General features: G+C 40.3%; 1 protein-coding gene across 1 annotated transcript in view; it reads left to right on the forward strand.

Annotated features, from left to right (window-relative positions):
• Positions 1-14,189, forward strand: part of naa25 (N-alpha-acetyltransferase 25, NatB auxiliary subunit) — an 86,146-nt gene extending 71,957 nt beyond the window's left edge. The window contains exon 24 of the mRNA XM_073065785.1: positions 5,769-14,189. Within this exon, the coding sequence (XP_072921886.1) occupies positions 5,769-5,891 (123 nt within the window). The 3' untranslated portion in view covers positions 5,892-14,189. The remainder of the gene's footprint in view (positions 1-5,768) is intronic.
• The last annotated feature ends 3,684 nt before the right edge of the window (positions 14,190-17,873 follow it).

A 17,873-nucleotide genomic window follows, 5' to 3' on the forward strand; every position in this document is an offset into this window, starting at 1 on the left:
GTGTCCAATTGTGTGGCCGTCTGACAATACACTGTACTTAGAGCGAACAGTTTTTTGAATTTGGAGTATTGTGTACAGTTCTGGTCACTGAATTATAGGAAAGATGTCAACAAAATAGAGAGAGTACAGAGAAGATTTACTAGAATGTTACCTGGGTTTCAGCACCTAAGCTACAGGGAAAGGTTGAGGGGGGACTTGATAGAGGTATTTAAAATTATGAGGGGGATAGAGTTGATGTGGATAGGCTTTTTCCATTGAGAGTAGGGGAGATTCAAACAAGAGGACATGATTTGAGAGGGAGCAAAAGTTTAACGAGGGGGAATTTCTTTACTCAGGGAGTGGTAGCTGTGTGGGACGAGCTTCTAGTAGAAGTGGTAAAGGCAGGTTCGGTATTGTCATTTAAAGTAAAATTGGATAGGTATATGGACAGGAAAGGAATGGAGGGTTATGGGCTGAGTGCGGGCCAGTGGGACTAGGTGAGAGTAAACGTTCGGCACAGACTAGAAGGGCCGAGATGGCCTGTTTCCGTGCTGCAATTATTATATGGTTATATGTTTTTTAAATTACGTCAGTTGCATGTTTGTGTTCAAAAAGCAGTGATGTTTGTTGTTTATAGTTGGTGAGAAGTAAGCAGTAAGACAATTCAGAACTGTTTTGCTTTTAGCGGTTTGAAGCATTCAGGCTTAGAGATGCTGGGAGTGAAAGCAAACCTATTTCACTACACCTTCCCCCACACTTCTTCCCTCACCACCATCCTAGGCCCCAGACAGTCCTTTCAGGTGAGGCACCACTTCACCTGCGAGTCAACTGGGTTGATATACTGTATCCGGTGCTCCCGATGTGGCCATTTATACAGTGGGGAGACCCACTGCAGACTGGGAGACCATTTCGCCGAACACCGGCGCTCAGTCCTCCAGCAGTGGCGGGATCTCCCTGTGGCCACACACTTCAATTCCACTGACCTCTCCCACTCCGATATGTCTGTCCATGGCCTCCTCTACCGTCAAGATGAGGCCACACGTAGGTTGATGGAGCAACACCTTATCTCCCGCCTAGGTAGCCTCCTACCTGCTGGCATGAACATTCAACTCACAGACCTCTGTTGATACCCCTGCCCCCCCCGACCCCATCCCTATCTATAATTTTAGTCTGGTTCTCTTTCTCTCTCTCTTCCCCCCCCCTCACTATAATCTCCCCCCAGCCCTACCTTTCTTTCTCTTTTATTTCCCATAATTCTCCACCTTCCCCCTAGCCCATTTCTCTTCAGCCTATCACTTCCCAGCTCTCTACTTCATCCCTCCCCCTACTTCTTATCCCCCCTCAACCATCCCATGTTACTTCACTCCTGATGAAGGGTTTTGGCCCGAAACATCGTTACTACCTCCTCCCATAGATGCTGTCTGGCCTGCTGAGTTCTACCAGCATTTTGTGTTTTTATCTATTTCACTACAAGTTAGGATCTATGAAAAATTTGAAGGTATCTGCAGCTATCTTGAATGTTACCATTGGTCCCCACCAGACACTCAATTCTCACCTGTGGCTCAAAGTAGCTGTTTGCAGTTGACAGTGGCCACACCCTTGTACACTACTTCAGCAGGTGGGCTAAACCAGGTGAGGGTAGCCGGTGGGTCTCATAACCTGGTGAGATAATGACATGCCTGTCCTAGCATGCGAAGTCAGTTCCAGCAGTTTGGGCAGATGAGACCTACAGTGCAATCCAGCAGCCAGGAAGGTGGTTCTGCAGTGCGACGTGGAAAGTGAAAGGCGTGACGAGGCACCGAAGCTGTCAGGGTCATCCACTGCAACCAGGAACCACGGTCATCACCACAACCCAGCTGTGACATCTACTCATCCCACTGGACCCAGACTTCCAAGATCGAGAGAGTGGAATGGCCCCAGTGCAGTGGGTTTTCCACTTTCTCTCACAGGTTTTCTGTCATCGTCTGATACAACGGACAATCAGCAATAGTGTTGGTAGTGTTCTAATTTGTCCTGTATTTCATTTAAGTAAATAATATGTTACTCAGTTAAACAGGAGTTTGGCTTTCTTGTACCTTTTTTATTATTTCCATGAAACTTTGGCTAATTGGGCCAAAATGTACTTGTCCCAATGTGTGCCAATTAATCAGAATCGACTGTAATAGATTTGTCATTCTTCTTTCCAAATCTTGCCAATTGCTAATGGACAGCAGATGATTGACCAGTAAGACTGTATTATCATTGTATCTCAGTTCATTGACCTGGTTCCTGGGGACATGGGATTCTTGTTCAACTCTTGGTAGCTAGCCTATTGTTAATAAATGTATGCTGATTCTACAAAGGTATGTTGCTGTGAAATTATCAGTGTATATGGGTAAACTGTATGATCTTAGATTAGTAATGGTAACATGAATATATTACCAGCACCCAGAAGTCTGAACCTTTTGATTCAAATCCCCTGAATGGATGAATTCATGATCTTCTGCTGTTGTAGCTCATCCATTTCAAGGTTCAATGTGTTGTGTGTTTAGATGCTCTTCCACAAACCATTATTGTAACATGTGATTTATTGAGTTATTGTCACCTTCCTGTCAGATTGAACCTTTCTGGTCATTCTCCTCTGACTTCTCTGATTAACAAGGCATTTTTGCTTACAGAACTGTCACTCACTGGGGTTTTTTTTTGCATCACTCTCTGTAAAATCTTGAGACTGTTGTGCATGAAAATCGCAGGAGATCAGTGGTTTCTGAGATACTTAGACCACACCATCTAGCACCAACAATCATCTCACTGTCAAAGTCATTTAGATCTCATTTCTTCCCCATTCTGATGTTTGGTCTGAACAGCAACTGAACATCTTGACCATATCTGCTTGCTTTTATGCACTGAGTTGCTGCCACTTGATTGGCATTAACAAGCAGGTGTAAAGGTGTCCCTAATAAAGTAGCCACTGAATGTATGTTACTCCTAACCCACAAGTGCATTTGATTGTTAACTGCTCCTGCAGTAAGGAAGAAGTATATGGTCAGTAAAAGCTGCTATTTCCAGTCGTGTTCACATGAATAAAAGAATGGTTAGTATTTAAGAACACTAGATCTTGACTGTTGCCAGGTTGTAGCTGATTTCTTCAATTAACTGTATGTTCTATATGTAGCAAACCAATATTGTTTATTGCATTTCTCAGAATTTTGATATGGATATCAGTTATGTGATGGGTTTCAGATACCAATTGAAACAAATGTGGCTATCCAAAAAATGGGGTGTGTGCAGAGAGAACGTTTGGTGTTGTACTACAGCAGTTATATCAGTCACTGGAGTGCAGTATTATCAAAAATAGTTCCTTTAGTATAAAGTTATGCCTTACTTTACATATCACATTTCCCAGAAAACCAGTCATCTGCAAAGTTTAATTATTGTCACAAGTTCTAAAATTGCTGAGGGCAGCTGAATGAGTTGAGGGATAGTTTCAAATTCATGACCCATGATATTGTCCAAAAGAAGGTAACTATCATTGACATACAGTGCATTGGCCTTCATCAACCGTGGGATAGAATTTAAGAGCCGAGAGGTAATGGTCAGACCCCACTTGGAGTATTGTGCTCAATTCTGGTCGTCTTACTACAGGAAGGAAGTGGAAATCATAGAAAGGAGATTTACAAGGATGTTGCCTGGATTGGGGAGTGCTGTAGGTTTTCTATGTTTCTGTGACTCCGTTGTACTTTTACTTTGACAAGGAGGCAATTGGATCCTGAGTGACTGCTTTAGAGTCCACTTATGGCACCTTTCAAAGTAATGTTTTTAAAAGAACTGCCAGACTCTTGTATTTCCAACCACCATAATCAGCTTTCTTAACCTGCATGGCTTTGTAATAGCTTTAGAAGTTACTGGCTGTTCAAACTAGTGGAATAGGGCAGCACAGTAGTGTACTGCTTAGCACAACGCTTTGCAGAACCAGCAATCTAGGTTCAATTCCCACTGCTGCCTGTAAGGAGTATGTTCTGTCAGTGACCCCATGGATTTCCTCTGGGTGCAGTCCCACAGTCCAAAACCTACCAGTTAGTAGGTTAATTGGTCATTGTAAACTGTCAGGTTAAATCTGGAGATTGTCGGGCAGTGTGGCTCAAAAGGCCTTTTCCACACTGTAACTCAATAAGTAAATTGTAGAACAATATACAGGAAATTGCATATTACATGGCCCATAATACATCACAGGAATGCAGCATTCTGTCATTAATACACAGGTAGTTGTGTGCTTATATCCCGAAACAGGACATAAACCTTCAACCTTCTGATATAAGCCACTGTACCTGCATTCTTCTGACTAATGTGATTGCTATTACTGAGTCCTTTCTCATTGAGAGATGCAAAGGATTGCCAGTGAGAGGAAAAAGTCCACAGGTAAAATCTTTCTAACCCTAAAGCCAAAAAATCTATATTGGAATCAAAGCAGAGGAAATTGTGTTCTTCGAATGTTGCTGTAATTGACCATATGTACAGTTGCAAGAAAAAGTTTGTGAACCCTTTGTAGTTACTTGGTTTTCTGCATTAATTACTCATAAAATGTGGTCTGATCATCATCTATGTCACAATAATCTTTAAGAACCCTTGGTATATGTTGCCTGCCCCTGGAGATTTACTAACTTTCAGCTGAAGCAGACCTCACTTTCTAAGATCTCTAAGTCACCTAAAGTAACCTTATTTTCCTGTACACTTACTGGCATATTGCTAACATCTTCGCAGGTGAATACTTTATCAGGTCTAAAGTCCTCTGAAAGTTGCTTTGATCGAAACATGGTGCACATAAGTAGATCTTTCTTGAGAAGAGCAGGCTCTATCAGTAACCTGATTTTGTGTGCCTTTTTTTTATCGGGCAGGGCACCCCTACAGTCCACACCTCCAATCTCATCTCATTTCATTGATTGCCACGCCTGACTCCAAATAGCTTTTGTAGAAGGCATTACCCCCAGAGATTCACATTCTTTTTTTTAACCTAGACGGTGATTGTTTAAATGGTGTACTCAGTATTGATGAGTAGTGCAATTGTTTGTGTGTTATTAATTCAGGCAGATTATGTTTGTCTATTGTTGGTGAAGATCAGCCCACATTTTATGAATAATTACTACAGAAAACCAGGTAATTGCAAAGGATTCACAGACTTTTTTCTTGCAACTGTAATCAGCACTGATATTTTGGTTGGCATAGTGAGATGCGTTTCTACCAAAGGAGGTATAAGGTGCTCCTTCCCTCTGCTAGCCTGCAGGTGTCACACTTGGGCAAGGGGTAGCACCTGCTTAGTCCCCCACCACCACCAATCAGTGTCACATAAAGCCATGGGAGCAGGTGGTGGATGGTCGTATGAGCAGCTGGAGCAGATCACAGTTCTTGGTTATGTCAGCACTGACACCAGGGAGATAGTCTCTGAGGAGTATTGATAATGGCTGGAGTCATGCGTCTTGTAAAGACTGCGCAGAAGGAGGCAATAGTAAACCAGTTCTGTAGAAAATTTGTCAAGAACAGTCGTCGTCATGGAAAGACCATGATCACCCACATCATACGACACGGCACATAATGACCGAACGATTTGGTGCCCAACCATCTTTCAGCATTACTATTCCTTTAGTACAAATATAAAAGAATTACATTTTCTCTGCTGCCATGTGTATGTGGTTTGGAATGCATTTTGTGTGGTCGTGTTTATTTGGTGTTTTGGGGTTCTTCAATCTTTATAACAGCCTTCAGACTGGTAGAGGCAATTGATAAAATTAAACCCTTTCTCTTGTTGGTTTCAGGGTGAACAGAAGTTCTCCAGGATGGTGCGAGGGAAAATACAGAGCAGCTACTTGCGTTCCCTTCAGGAGATGGGAGACCTACTGAGAAAGAGACTGGACACAGTTAAAAGCCTGAAAATTTAACTGTCTGTGACAAATGAGGAGAGGGTGGGGGGAGGGGGGAGAAACCAGTGGAAAAAGAACTGCTCGGCAATGCCGTATCATCCCAATACTGTTACCATGTGTTCCTAGGACCCCATCAGATATATCAACTGATCCAGAACATTTACCAGAGAGCATGAAGGACTTTGCGGCAAAAGAGTTTAAAATAAAAGGTTTTTAGAGCAAAAACAAAGTTAATAAATTATGTACATAAACTCGAGAGTCAGAGGCCTTCTCTCCGACTTGGCAGCAATATTTTTAGAAAATGTTGGGTGTTTCTCTTGTGTAGTTCAGTGCATGGTACACCCAGCAACATTGCTACTAGATGCTTAAAAAGTCAAATGAAATATTAGATTCTGTTCAATAGCAGATAGTACCTGTGTTGGTACTGACATTTCGACTGCAGCTTATACATCACATATTGGTGTACAGACTGTATATGATAAGTATCATATGTCCCATCATAATTTATTCAATATTTCAATTCTAGTGTTTTTTATTTGTATAAATTTTATGTTGTCTAAGCAGAACTCTCTTTCAGCAACTGTGAAACTCAGAGTACATGCTCCTTTGTTGTGAATCTGACTTCTCAAATCCATTCCCTTGTTGGAGAACTATATTCCTTGAGGTTTTGAACTTTGAAGGGATTTCATTTTGCTTTTAAGGTGCCTCGTGTCATTTTTATTTCTTTTTCAAGCATGGGTGAAAGCCACTTAACTGCAGTTTGTTACTGATGGCTGTATTACGTACGGTAGCTCTGAGCGTGCTGGGGGAATAAGATGATCTCCTGAGAGCTTGGTCTGAACCAGAGGCACCAGTATTGTCTGTCACATTTCTCAAGTGTATTCACTGCTTCTGGTAAACCATGAGAACTGATTGCGTCTAACAGAGAGGCAGCCTCTCCATTTGTTTTCTCATCTGTTGAAGACGGATCTAACAAAGGGAAGAGGAAACCTAATAAAGAAATGTTATGAGGTGCAATTCAGATATGAAACAGAAGATTTTTTTTATTGTATTGATCCCAAGTGTACACTGCCAATACCAATCACACTACTGGATTTTAAATAACACAACAAGATTAATGTGGCAGGAGGTTGACTTTAACAAGAAGTCCAGAAGTCTGGCTCGTTTGCCCCACCTAATGGTTGAATTGGTTATATGTTATTGAACAATACATGCCAAATTGATCTCTGATTGATGCTGGTTTTCTTTCAATATTAGAATGGCATTGAGTGTTAAAATTTTCTGTATTCCAATCTATGAAGATTGAAAATATAAATTAACCTGTTTCTTTTCTCTTAGTTTTTGAGGATGACTGGAGTTCAGTGTTTAATGTACTCGCAGTAATGAATCCGAGGTGGCAATAGACCTGATTCTGATTCTGGTTCACTCTAGCTTTGGATAAATTGCAAGAAGACTTCCAACTTTCCTAAACTTTGTAAGTTTGAGTTGGCACTTATAGAAAAGGGAATATAAACAGGTATGAGGCAGAAGTTGAAAATGTTCCCTGTACTTGCACATCAGTGTGAGTAAAGTGGTGATAGTACAATTTTAAAATATATTTATAAAGCTTAAGTTTAGCATGGAAAACATAAAAGACTAGAAAAACTACTCACTTTGAAGGAAATAAAGTTAAGATTTGACAGAGAAGTTCAAAATTAGGGTTTTAGTGAGGGTAAATGAGAATGTGTCTGGTAGTACTGGAAGAAACAAGGTTAAGGTACAAGGCAAAAGAACTGGGCAGCGGTGTGAGGGCAGTAATCAATTTGCTGTCTGTCCATGATAAAAATTAATTCCAGGTCAGCTCTAGTTCTTTTCACCAATGTCTTGTTTCTGTATAGGATTAACTTTGCTGATGGCGAGAATCATTAAACAAGAAGTGTTTCAGTGTTCTCTCAACTAGATTTGTGCAGCTTGAGTCACTACAATAATGTTCATGGCCCACATCACAAACCATTCCTGTGTGTGTCCTGCATCGTGGTTTCATCTGAAGATGTGATGAGAGCCATTAGTGAGTGTCTGGAGTCTTATTAGCCAGTCTGTTGAAGGTAACCCGGGTATACATGATAATGATACAAGATGCCAAAATGGGATATTTTCTCATATTAATTAAATTCATATTTTGTGCCGTTTTGAAATAATGTAAAGGCATTAAACAACTCAGCTACATTTTTTTAAATTCTAATGTTGACCCATAAAAATAGTTCATCTCTCACTAATAAATAATATAGCTTCTCATTATGCTATATGTTTTTACCTCAGTGAAGCTACATGGTTGACCACATTTGATCTAATGATGAGCTCCTTGCACATGTATACTTATTAGCAATTTAAACAAGCCTTCATATTATACATGACAAACTGTGTGTTCTGTTGTGCCTTTGTATTAATAGGGTGCTGTCATTATCCACTGTTTCTGTTTTTAACGGGAACAACATGCAGAAATATTCAGGACCAGATTTGTTGCTATGGAGTTGAGTAGTGCTGGCAGTTTGTTGTGTACTTTCCACTCTATTGGTAATATACTCCCTGGCTCAGGCTTTGTCATATTTTAAAATGTAGTGCTACTTTTAAGATCTAAAATATAAGTTTTCAGATCTTTTTAGTTCTTTTTTCCTTATGTGGAATTGAATTTGTTTTTTTAAAATCTGGGTTTGTACTTTCTGTCTTTATATTGCTTTAACACCACCTGCCTGCTGACTTAATGTGAACAGCTGGATCCAAGTAGATTTACCCTTTGTGCTCACCTCTCTCTCTCCTCTCTTGGTTCAGGAAAGATTGGAAACTCATTGTATAGAGTCACAATGTAGTTCTGCATTTTTGTGTTATTACTGGAACAGTATGGTTCAGTTGCAATGAAGAGAGACATCATCACACCTGATTGTTCTTACTGTTTGCCCTAAGTCTCTACATTATTCACATACAGAAAACATCACTGTTCATGAAGACTTCCAGATTCCAACTGTATTGTTTGATTCCACAAACCTTGTGTATCTCAAATTGGAATCCAGCCAAGGATTATGAAATCCAACTTTAATATCCTTAACAGCACTGTACAACTGTGTATTTAAATAATACTGATTAGCATGACTCATTTGAATTCTGCAGTTCCTCTTGAATAAATGTACTAAAAATAGAGAATAAGATCAGGCAGGTGATCTGCATAATTTTTCAGATATTTAAATTTTTATATACTATTTATAAGTACTTATCGAAACTACCCAAATTAAGATTCTGAATGTTTGCCTGGAGGTAGATAAATTGATTACACTTTACTCCTTTCCTCTACAGTGTTTTTTTCTTTCCCAGTGTCAAGTGAGGTAGGTTTCACGTTTCTTCTCTCACAGGCCTACTTTGCTGGTCCGAAGACCATCACGCTCATGGTGCAAGATGACCCACCTTGCATCACATCAGTGAGCTGATGGGAAGTTTTCTGTCTGCCTGAGCCAAAGGAATAATGGAAGCAACAGCACAGGAGGGAAGCACAGCACACATCTTGTCAATGTAAGCTGAAACTAGAATAATCCCCGTTCCCAGTGGTAGTCTTGGGTGTTGTATACACACGTATTTATTAATCTGAATACCTTTTAGGTACGATGAGGATTTTGGCCTGCATTGATTTAGGCAGTCATTTCTGGAACCCCATTGCTCATTAGTTTGGAAAAGGAATTGTTGCAAGTCTTAATTCTTCAAACTACCTTAAATGTTACCTGAGCTGATTGGGTAAATGAGTTCATCCTGTTCAGCTCTATCTTGATAAATTTCTCCAATACTGCATCTATTAATCTCCCCTTAAATAGTTTTTCCATTTCTAGCAACATTCTTCTATATCTCCTCTCTGACCTCTAGTGTTATTACATCTTTATTATAATACCACACTTAGCATAGCTTTGTAGAAAGCCTTGCAAGAATTCTCCCTGAATGACTTTTACCCTTGTGGATCTCAGTGCATGTACCCCAGTTCACTATTTGTGTTCACTATTTACTGCAAGCCAAAAGTATTTCTTCACACCACTAGTTTGAATTCAGTTTGCATCTTTTCTGCCCATTCCACTAGTTCATTGATTTCTTCCTCACTATTGAAGTACACAGCTAATTATGGTATCAGCTGAAAACTTTGTATTCAGGATTTCTACATTAGTGCCTATTGTTCAAATGATTTTATATAACGAGTAAGGGACCAAGCTTTTGTCCATTGATCATTGCCTTTAGCTTCCTGCCCTCTGATCAAATTTTACCCTAGTTCTCACTTTACCTGGGATTTTACTTTTCTAATCAGAAAGTTTGCCAAATTACTTTTGAAACTCAACTATAACTGGTCAGCCCTCTTTGATACATCCTTGAAAAAAGTCAGTCGTTTGTTTTAGAATTCTCAACAACTCGTTCTGATTCCTCTTGATTAACCTGTGGCTCTATATCAGGGGTTCCCAACTGGACCCCTCAGTTATTGGTAGGGGTCTGTGGCATTAAAAGAAAAGTTGGGACCCCTGGCCTCTATTCTAGGATCACATTCTTGTCCTAAGCTTTTGACAGCAGTGTTAGCTGTGAGGAGGATGCAGGGTGACTTGGATAGGTTAGGTGAGTGGGCAAATTCATGGCAGATGCAATTTAATGTGGATAAATGTGAGGTTATCCACTTTGGTGGCAAGAACAGGAAAACAGATTATTATCTGAATGGTGGCCGATTAGGAAAAGGGGAGGTGCAACGAGACCTGGGTGTCATCGTACACCAGTCATTGAAAGTGGGCATGCAGGTACAGCAGGCGGTGAAAAAGGCAAATGGTACGTTGGCATTCATAGCAAGAGGATTCGAGTACAGGAGCAGGGAGGTTCTACTGCAGTTGTACAAGGCCTTGGTGAGACCACACCTGGAGTATTGTGTGCAGTTTTGGTCCCCTAATCTGAGGAAAGACCTTCTTGCCATAGAGGGAGTACAAAGAAGGTTCACCAGATTGATTCCTGGGATGGCAGGACTTTCATATGAAGAAAGACTGGATCGACTAGGCTTATACTCGCTGGAATTTAGAAGATTGAGGGGGGATCTTACTGAAACGTATAAAATTCTAAAGATTGGACAGACTAGATGCAGGAAGATCATTCCCGATTGTTGGGGAAGTCCAGAGCGAGGGGTCACAGTTTAAGGATATAAGGGGAAGTCTTTTAGGACCGAGATGAGGAAAAACTTCTTCACACCGAGAGATGAATCTGTGGAATTCTCTGCCACAGGAAACAGCTGAGGCCAGTTCATTGGCTATATTTAAGAGGTGGCCCTTGTGGCTAAAGGGATCGGGGGGTATGGAGTTGGAAAGCGGGTACAGGGTTCTGAGTTGGATGATCAGCCATGATCATACTGAATGGCGGTGCAGGCTCGAAGGGCTGAATGGCCTACCCCTGCACCTATTTTCTATGTTTCTATGAATGAGAGTGCTACCACTGAGTTGCTGTTGATGATTTTCTGTTAAGTCACTTACATGCTGACTATAGTAAGATGTACTTTTACTATCTTGATCACACCCAACCCTCCTGCTTTAAATATTTAGTTATGTTGTCCATTACATTTCATTATTGATTTACCCACATTTTTTTTAGGTTATTTCACTCAGTCTAGCCCGTTCTCTTTTTTGGAAGCAGCAGTCATAGATTAACTTCTTTGCAAGTCCTCCAGCCTCTCAAAGGTTTTGGAAAGAAAACTAAAAATGGTAATTCTTTCCTTCTCAGCCTGCAGTACATTTTCTCTGAGCTGGCATTTACCCGTTTTAAAGATAATAAGCACTCAAATGATACTCCCATATGTACAATCTATCTCCCCAATATTTCCAATACAAAAGTTTGTATTTCTTTAAAGCCAAGCATGCATGTTCTGATTTGACATTTGGACACTGCACTTAGTTTCTATAAAGCATTTTTGATTTTATCTGGGCTTTCTGCAGTATTGAGCACATGATAATAGACCAAGAGCAGCCTTTATCTTTGCTGCAGCCTATCTTAAGCACTATTCAATGCAGGGAACCAGGTTTTGGACTTCTTAGTGTCTCCCCCCCCCCCCCCCCCCCCGTGGCAACATTCACTTTGTGATTGCTTTTCATGGTTACTAGGAACAATGTTCATATTTGCTTTGTACAGCAACCATTTCGAATTAGTTCAGATTTCTGCCAACTCCAAAAGCAGTTTTGAAGGATTTATTGAGAAGTGCGCTCTAAATCTGCCAATGTCATTATTTATGTGTACCAGCTTCATACTACCTATTATTCTGTTTAATGCTGTTGGCAACTTCATATGCCACACAGTTATATGGTATAGAAACAGGCCATTGGCCTACCACATCTTTGTCAATCATCATATCTATCTGTACTAACCTCATTTGCACATTCAGTACCTGTCCAGATGTGTCTGTCACTCTTACTGTTGCAAAAGTTCAATGATAGTTTTGGTGTGATACAGAAAACTTAAGTGCTGCTAAAATGAAGGAATATAAATCCATTTAAACTGTTCTTTTTGCCATTATTGTAACTTTGTAAATCGAGTTAAGTATAGAACTTTTGGTTTGAGCAGTTTTATTTGAAACTCCTCACGTTCTTTAAGATTTTATTAAAATAAGGAAAATTAAATAGACCTTAGCACTTCCAATCTTGTTGCTATTGATGACAAGTGGTATGTTAAAGGAGAATGTTAACTTGCATCTCATGACCCAAGGAGTTTCTTTTCATGTAATGTAATAATTAGGAAAATGGCAAATCCTTTAGTACCCAAGTTCCATCATGCAGCAGATTTTATAAAGAAATTAAAATCTGAGTCAGGGAAAGATAAAGGCAATGATAAGTTTCACCTAAAGTGCTAATCGGGCATTGCAGAGGTTTCAATGCAAGTAGAAAATAAGGACTGATGATTTTCTTCTCAGTTGCGACCTGTTTTTTTTTCTAAAAACCTACCAAATGCTATGACTTGTGCTTGGATAGATTTCTGAAGTCCCAGCATTAGTTGTCTTATTTTTGGATGCTTCTTTTAACTACTTGATGATATTATTGCATTAATCTGGTACTCATAGAAAATGGGTAATACTGGGACTGTCCTTTCGAAGTGCTGCTATGGGCAAAATGGCTTCCTTCAGTGCTGGATCAGTTTTATCTCTTCAGCCAAGGGTTGCTGTCTTAAAGTTTAACGATGTGTAAAAATAATGTTGTGACAATAAGATTTAACATGTACTTCAGTCCAGCGATAAACAGAAGAAAAATAGTCTTGAATTCGATTCTAGGTAGCCCGTGAGCTTTGATTTTTCCCTTTGAGGTTTGTGTTTTCAAGTTTAAAACTTGGATGCAAACAGCAAATTACATTTGAGCGTGGGATTGTTAAACGTGCATTTTCTGTCTGTGTATCTCTGTGCCTCTCTGCCTGTCTCCCTCCCTCTCGTAGTCTGAAGCTAAACTAAAAAAAACAAGATGCCCCTTTTAACAGTGAATCTATCAATTGAGCCTTTCACCCAGCCTGTTTTTTTTTTGGGGGGGGGGGTAGAAAACGTTGAAAATGTGCTGTGTCATTCAGGAAAAATGAATGGTTGAATTTAGTGCTATGATTTAATGCACATGCTGCAGTCCTCTTGACAGGAAAGAAACCGGGTGTTAATGCAAAGATTTAAACAATGCTAATGGAGGTTTTAAGCAAACTGGAGGATTTTCTTTTGCAAGAGACATCCTGCTGATTGAATGGGCAGTGTTTAATTGCAAACAGGGATCTTTGTAGGTGATTGATCTGCATGACTGGGGTGAAGCTACAGAGTAAGGAGCAGTGTTTTTGCTCCATCTCCAACCATGACAATCATAAAGCAGTTAAATGTCATATCTGGTTAATTAACGAAAATAGGATAAGTCCATCCTCGGTGATTATTACATCCAACTGGAATTGGGTCCATTGTAACAGATGTGCTTGTAGATTACAGCTTTCTTACCTAATTTATCCAATTGAAATGTAGTTCAGTGATCACAAGTATTTCTTTGTCCTGCAGCATTGTTCAGAGCTGTAGAATTCATGATCTTACTCGGCATTCATTATTCTCCTTCCCAAGTCTTTTCCTTGATTATACACTCTGCTATTTTACTTGATTCATATTTGTAAATACTGCTGTTTCTTGAGTGACCCATTTTAATGAATCCAGTTCAGGCTGTGACATCTCCCAAAAGCCATTTTATGTGTCTTACAGAATTGGCACTGATTGGCAGCAGGTTTCTGAGTGAATGTTTAAAAGTAAATAAAAATCAGCTAATAAAATAACTTTTTAGTGTAAAATGTGATTTTTGTTTTTGTTTTGTAGTTGTCTGATCTTGTCTGTCTCTGCATCTGTGTCTCTGGGACTTGTAACAGGGTGAATTGCTGTCCTGGTGTGACATGTTCATTATTCATGCAAATCAGGACTCCTGTTTAGTTTTCTATAACTCCAGTAAGCTTGATTAACTATCTCTGTAATGTTCAGTCTGGGAAGCTCCCCAACATTTCTGTTTAAATTCACTCCAAAGATCCTGTTTGTCCACTGACTTCAGTGATTTCATTAACTGATAATGAGCTACATGTTAAAAAGCACAGTTTTTGTTTGTTGTTACAAATCCTCTGGACCATGCAGCACCTTATCCTGGACAGTTAGAACTAGAACAGAATTTTGCCACTTGGCCCATTGAGTCTGCTGCACCCATTCCATCATGGCTGATTTATTATCCCTCCTTAACCCATTCTCCTGCCTTCTCCCCTTATCTTTTGATACCTAGACTAATCAAGAACCTATCAAACTCTGCTTTAAATATACTCAATGATTTGGCCTCCACAGCAGTCTGTGACAATAAATTCCATAGACTCACCGCCCTCTGATGAAAGAAATTCCTTTTCATCTCTGTTCTAAATGGACATCTCTCTATTCTGAGCTGTGCCCTCTGATCCTAGACTCACCTGCTATTGGAAGCATCCTCTCCACATCCACTCTACCTAGGCCTTGAGATCTCCCCCCCCCCCCCCTTATTCTAAACTCCAGTGAGTACAGGCCCAGAGCCAACAAATGCTCCTCATAAATTAATCTGTTTATTCCTGGAATCATTCTCATGAATCTCTGGACCCTCTGCGATACCAGTGTGACTTTTCTTGAATAAGAAGCCCAAACACTGCTCACACAGTGTGGACTGACCAATGTCTTATATTCTAGTCATCTCAAAATGAATGCTAATAATTGCATTTGCAATCCTTGCAATCCTCCTCAACCTGCAAGTTGACCTTTAGAGAATCTTGCACAAGGATTCCCAAGTCCCTTTGCACTTAGGATTTATGATTGTTCTGCCTGTTTATAAAATAGTCTGTGTCTTTGTTCCTTCCACCAAAGTGCATGACCATAGACTTCCCTGTACTACATTCCATCTACCACTTTGCTCATTTTCCTAATCTGTCTTAAGCTGCTGACTCCCTGCCCCTCTACCTGCCTTTGTATCATCTGCAAACTTGGCCACAAAGCCATCAATTCTGACAACCAAGTCATTAAGATATAATGTGAAAAGAAGTGGTCCCACTACTGGCCCCTGCAGAACACCACTCATTACCAGTGATCAACCAGAATAGGCTCCCTTTATTCCGACTCTGCCTCCTGCTAGCAAATCTTTTATCAAATCAAGTATCTTTCCTGTAATACCATGAGCTCTTGTTAAGAAACCTTATGTCTGGCATCTTGTCAAAGGCCTTCTGAAAATCCAAGTACACAACATCCACTGACTCTCCTTTGTCTATCTTGCCTACTATTTCCTCAAAGAATGCAAACAGGTTTGTCAGGTAAGATTTCCCCTTGAGAAAACTATACTGATTTTGGCCTAATATGTCATCATCCTCAATAGTAAACAGCAACATCTTCCTAACAACTTGCGTCAGGCTAACTGGTCTATAATTTACTTTCTTCTGCCTCCCTCCATTCTTAAGGAGTGGAGCGACATTTGAAATTTTCCAGTCTTCTGGAGTCATTCCAGAACCTAGTGATTCTTCTAAGATCATTAATAATACCTCCACACTCTTCAGTTACCTCTTTCAGAACTTTGGGATTTAGGCTATCTGGTCCAGGTGACTTGACTTACCTTCAGAAATTACAGCTTCCCAAGCACCTTCTCCTTTGTAATAGCAACTACGCTCATTTCTCTCCCCTGCACCACTCCCCAACTCATTCAAACTTCTGTCATACTCCTGGTGTCTTCTACAGTGAAAATCAATGCAAGATACTTTGGTAAGTCTGCCTGGTGTTTCTTTGTTCCCCTCCACCCCCCCCCCCCCCCATTACTACTTCAACATCATTTTCCAATGGTCTGATGTCCATTCCTGCCACTCTTTTACTCTTTATATATGTGAAAAAAACTTTTGGTATCCTCTTTGACACTATAGGCTAGCTTACCTTCATATTTCATCTTTTCTCTTATGGCTTTTTTTTTAGTTACATTCTGTTGGTTTTTAAAAGCTTCCCAATTCTCAAACTTCCCACTAATTCTTGCTATGTTATATTCCCTCTTTTGCTTTTATGCTGTCTTTCACTTCCTTGTTAGCCATGGTTGCCTCATCCTCCCTTTAGAATACTGCTTCATTTTTGGGATATATCTATCCCCTGCCTTCTGAATTGCCACTATAAGCTCCAGCCATTGCTGCTCTGCCATCATCCTTGCTAGTGTCTCCTTCCAATCATCTTTGCCCAGCTCCGCTCTCAAGCCTCTGTAATTCCTTTTACTCTTCTGTAATACTGATACATCTGACTTTATCTTCTCCTTCTCAAACTTAAGGGTGAATTCTATCATATGATCACTGGCTCTTAAGGGTTCCTTTACTTTAAGCGCTCTAATCAAATCTGGTTCAATACACAACACCCAATTCAGAATTGCCTTTCCCCTAGTGGGCTTAACTAGAAGCTGCTCTAAAAAAACCATCTTGTAGGCATTCTACAAATACACTCTTATGATTTAGTACCAATCCGATTTTTCCCATCTACCTGCATGACTACCTAACATCCCCTATGACCATCATAGCATTGCCCTGATTATATGCCTTTTTTATCTCATGGTGTAAAGTAGCCACATCCTAGTTGCCCTAGCTACAGTTCAGAGGTCTGTACATAACTCCCATCAGGGTCTTTTTTCCCCCAGGCTGTTTTCCACATGGATTTTATATCTTCCAATCCTATGTCACCTCTTTCAATGGATTTGGTTTCACTTTTTACCAACAGAGCCACCCCACACTTCTGTCTACCTACACGTCCTTTCGATACACTGTGTATCATTGGATGTTAAGCTCCCAACTATCATCATTTTTCAGTCATAACTTGGAGTTGCCTATAACATTATACCTGACTATCTCTAAATACGCTAGAAGATCATCTACCTTTTCTGTGTACAGTATGCATTCAAATATAACTCCTTTCTTTCATGTGCCCCTCTGTTACACTTCAACTCATCCCACTGACTACAATTTTGCTCTATCATCTGCCTGTCCTTCCTCGGAGTCTCACTACACACTGCATCAACTTGCATACCAACTACCCCGTCCTCAGCCCTTGCACTTCAGTTCCCAACAGCTCTAGCAAACCTGTCCACAAGAATATTGGTCACACTCGGGTTCAGGTGTTACCCGTCCTTTTTGTACAGGTCATACCTTGAAAAGATCCCAATGATTAACAAATCTGAACCCCTGCTCCCTGTACCACTTCCTAAGCCTTAGCTGTATTTTCATCCTATTCCTGCCCTGACTAACATGTGGATTAGACAGATTACTACCTTGGAGGTCCTGTTCTTCAGCCTCTTCCCTAACTCCTTATGCTTACTGCACAGGACTTCTTCCCCCTTTCTACCCATGTCATTGGTGCCAGTGTATACCACAACCTGACTCTTGAGAATCTTCTGCAGCTGCTCTGAAACATCATGGACTCTAGCACCTGGGAAGCAACACACCATCCTGTCTTTAACTAGAGAG

The sequence above is a fragment of the Hemitrygon akajei genome, chromosome 14 (assembly GCF_048418815.1).
Source record: "Hemitrygon akajei chromosome 14, sHemAka1.3, whole genome shotgun sequence".
Classification (NCBI taxonomy): domain Eukaryota; kingdom Metazoa; phylum Chordata; class Chondrichthyes; order Myliobatiformes; family Dasyatidae; genus Hemitrygon; species Hemitrygon akajei.